Source organism: Phaseolus vulgaris, chromosome 11, assembly GCF_000499845.2.
Source record: "Phaseolus vulgaris cultivar G19833 chromosome 11, P. vulgaris v2.0, whole genome shotgun sequence".
NCBI lineage: Eukaryota > Viridiplantae > Streptophyta > Magnoliopsida > Fabales > Fabaceae > Phaseolus > Phaseolus vulgaris.
Genome location: NC_023749.2, coordinates 51,277,320 through 51,281,580, shown reverse-complemented (window position 1 = coordinate 51,281,580; position 4,261 = coordinate 51,277,320). Strand labels below are relative to the sequence as shown.

At 36.4% G+C, this 4,261-nt stretch overlaps 1 protein-coding gene across 1 annotated transcript; it reads left to right on the top strand.

The window, feature by feature from the left end:
* The first annotated feature begins 691 nt into the window (after positions 1-691).
* Positions 692-2,790, top strand: LOC137809711 (putative disease resistance RPP13-like protein 1). Its single transcript, XM_068610806.1, has 5 exons — positions 692-1,101; positions 1,204-1,353; positions 1,472-1,722; positions 1,813-2,244; positions 2,492-2,790. Exons 1-5 carry the CDS (start codon positions 692-694, stop codon positions 2,788-2,790), a joined length of 1,542 nt encoding a protein of 513 aa, XP_068466907.1.
* The last annotated feature ends 1,471 nt before the right edge of the window (positions 2,791-4,261 follow it).

Genomic DNA, 4,261 nt, shown 5'->3' with positions numbered 1-4,261 from the left:
CTACTTTCGTGGAAGAAAGGTCGATGTGAAGCTTCTGAAGAAGTTGAAGAGGAAGCTGGTGTCTGTTAATGCTGTGGTTGATGATGCAGAACAGAAGCAGTTCAGAGATACGTATGTGAAGGCATGGCTTGATCAGGTCAGAGATGTGTTGCTTGATACAGAGGATCTGATGGATGAAATAGAGTATGAATTCTCTAGATCTGAGTTGGAAGTTCAATCCAGAGCAGTTCTAGCAAGGTATGCAGTTTTGAATCCAAGATTGTAGAAGTCCTTGATGGCCTTGCTCAACATGTGTACAATGACCCAATGATAGAGGCTAAATTTGCTATCAAAGGTTGGATTTGTGTTTCAAATGAATTTGATGTTTTTATGGTAACAAAAAGTAATTGTTGGGGCAATCACTAAGTCAAAAGATGATAGTGTAGACCATTTCTGTACACCTAGAAATGGTCCAGGGACGATTGAAAGAAACGTTGACAGGAAGGAAAGTTTCTCCTCGTTCTTGATGATGTCTGGAACAAACATCGAGACCAGTGAAAATCATTGCAAACTACTCTTAAATATGGGACTAAGGGAAGTAAAATTCTCATCACAACACGCAGTAACAAAGTTGCTTCTACCATGGACTTAAACAATATTCACCAACTAAAGCAATTACAAAAAGATAAGAGCTATCAAGTTTTTTCTAAACATGCATTTTGCATTTCAAAATGATAACTCTAAGTTGAATTATGTGTTGAAAGAGATTGGCATGAAGATAGTAGAAAAGTGTCAACGACTAACTCTGGCTCTTGAAACAATAGAATCTCTTTTACTGTCAAAGTCATTTGTTTCAGAGTGGGAAAGTGTACTAAGAAGCAACATATGGGACTTACGGATTGAAGATAGTAAAACTATCCTCGCTTTGTTGTTGAGCTATTACCATCCTCCTTCTCATCTTAAGAGATGTTTCGCTTATTGTGCGTTATTCCCCAAATACCATAAGTTTGAGAAGGAGAGCTTAATTCTCTCATGGATGACTCAGAATTTCCTACAATGTTCTCAGCAGAGTGAGTCTCTAGAAGAAATAGGTGAACAATACTTCAATGATCTATTATCAAGGTCATTCTTTTAGCAGTCAATTTGGTACACCAGAACATGTTTTCTGATGCACGACCTTCTGAATGATTTAGCGAAATATGTTTCTGGTGAAATCTGCTACAGGTTGGGTGTTGATAGACCAGGAAGCGTACCAAAGACAACTCGTCACTTTTCAACTGTAAAGATGGATTCTGTTGAATATGATGAGTATAGGAGTTTATGTGATGCTAAAAGGCTACGAACATTTCTGTCTATATCTACAAATTGTGGGATGTTAATACAAGAGTTGATCTCGAACTTTAAGTTCTTATGACTCTTATCTTTGTCTTGTTGTAGTAACATAAAAGAGGTGTCTGACACTATAACCGATCTCATACATCTCGTTCATTAGATCTTCCTGGTACCTTTATATAGAGATACTTCTTGACTCAATGTGTTCACTCTGTCACTTGCAAGTGTTGAAGCTGAACAACTGTAACCTTTTGAAGGAGCTGCCCTCGACTTTGCATAAGCTCACCAAGTTGCGCCGCCTTGAACTTAAGTTAACTACTTTAAGAAAGGCACCAGTGCTTTTAGGAAAGTTGAAGAATCTTCAAGTATGGATGGATGAGTTTAAGGTTGGCAAAAGTAGTGATGAGTCAAGTATTCAACAACTATGACAACTTGATCTTCACGGACATCTGTCAATTAGAAACCTAGAAAATATTGTGGATCCCTGTGATGCTTTGGCAGTGGATTTGAAGAATAAAACACATCTTGTGGAGTTAGGTTTAGAATGGGATTTGAAGCAGAACAACGAGGATTCAATAAAAGAAAGAGAAGTACTAGAGAATCTGCAAACTTCCAGACATTTGGAGAAGTTGTCAATTAATGGCTATGGTGGCACACAATTTCGCCTTTGGTTATCGGATAATTCTCTATTGAATGTGGTGTCCTTAACTTTGAAGAACTGTAAACATTGCCAATGGTTGCCTTCCCTTGGACTTTTGACATTTCTCAAGCATTTGGAAATTGACGGCCTTGATGGGATAGTGAGGATAAATGCTAATTTTTACGGGAATGGTTCTTTTGCATTTGCATCCTTGGAAACGTTGAAGTTTACTGATATAAAGGAATGGGAAGAATGGAAATCAATGACGACAGCTGCTTTTCCAACTCTTCAAGGTATTTTTTTTGAGGAATTGTCCCCAAACTGAAGGGGCACTTGCCCGAGCACCTTCCTCATTTAGAGAATCTAACTATTTATGGCAGCAAACAACTTAGGGTTTTGACTCCCAGGGCAGTAGAAATTGAAGGTGTGAAGATGGAGACATCTTCATTTGATATGCTTCTATCTCATAGTCCTCTTCAATCCTTAAGTATTTATTGGTGTTCAGGCATGAATATTCCCATTGCTACCATTTCCTTGTAGAATTGGATATCAATGAATGTTGTGACTCTCTCACTAACTTCCCTCTAGACTTATTCTCAAAACTCTGTGACCTTTATTTAGGCAACTGTCGTAACCTACAAACAATAGTACAACGACACTTTCATGGTCATTTGAAGAGTTTGACAATTGAAGAATGCTCTGAATTTGAATCATTTCCCAATGAAGGATTATTTGCACTTCAACTTGAGAACTTATTTATTGAAGAATTGGAGAAATTGAAATCAATGCCTAACACTACAAAAAAAAACGATTTACCTACGGACAAAATCCGTATGTAAGAGCAGAAATTCGTACATATATCAGCATTACCTACGGATTTCCCACGGAAAAATATTCGTTTGTAATGTTGACGTCGGTAATTTACCTACGAAATATGAACCCGTGGATAACATCAGTCTGTGGGTAATACCCACGAACAGCAGTCCGTGGGTAATTCCCACGAACAGCAATATGTAGATAATTCCCACGAACAACAGTTCGTAGGTAATTCCGTATGTAATCATACATCCATCAAAATGTCTATTCATACATTTAAATGAATTCCTTTTTTAAAACCTGTATAATTTAACATATCCAACACACATTTAATTTCAAATTCAAATATAACATAATTAAAATTTCATCATATAAAAGATAACATAATATAAAGTCAAGTCCACTTGAAACATCTAAAAATCAAAACAAACTTGAAACATAACTAAAGATCCTAATTCAAAAGTCAAGTGAACTTGTAATGTATTTTGTTGTTCAAAAAAACTACAAACATAATCCTAATAGTCTGCATAATGATTATCGTCATCTTGTTGTTGCGTAGGTGGTTCCTTTGGCCTTGGTGGTTTTTGTGGCGACAATACTTGTTGAGATTGTTGTGCAACAGAACTTCGTGCTTCGGGAGGAAGGAAAGGAAGAATGATACTAACCAATGATTTCACATGCTCGGTGAGTTTATCATTGTGTTCCTTATAATTTTGAACTTCTTCCTTTAGCAACAAAACGCTTGGTGAATCCTCAGAGGAACTCGAAGGTTGATTATAGGTGAGAGTATTACCACGTTTAAAGTTATAAGCCAAGTCTCCATCCCCGTAGATTCGACCTTTCTTCTTGCCACCTGCTGCAAGAAGCCAACTTTCAAGTCTAATTCTGTCTTCCTCTGCAGAATCTATAGGGGATGATCCAGATGCAACCTCTGATCTGACTTGTGAAAGTCTACTATGAAATTCTTCCTATTATTGATACACAAAAATAATGTCATATGTACAATATATAACTAAAATAAAGACAAATAACAACAAAATGTAACTCACGTGTGTACGTCTCGATCTTTCATCAACAAATTCACCACTACTTTTTCGTATATGAGTCTGCATAAATACCTCATCAATATATGCAGGACGACCCAATTCTTTTGCCTATAAACAACAAACATAAATAATATTATTTTTATGCAAAACAATATCATCCAACTTCTTAAAATTGATATAATCCAATGTAGTATCAAATATCTAACCTTCAAACATTGTATAATAGAATAATATGTAATCATAAAACATAATTCAAAACCAATTACAAACAAAGTCCAATGCAACTTATATGTTTCGTGAATACATACCATGCGAATGGCATGCTCATGTGTACTAATGGAGCCACCTGTGTGTAAAGAACCACCTGTATCAGATGTTCGGTTTTTTTGGTTTTGAATACGCTTGGAACGAAAGTCAGGTGAATTCCACTAAGATAGCAAAGAAGTCC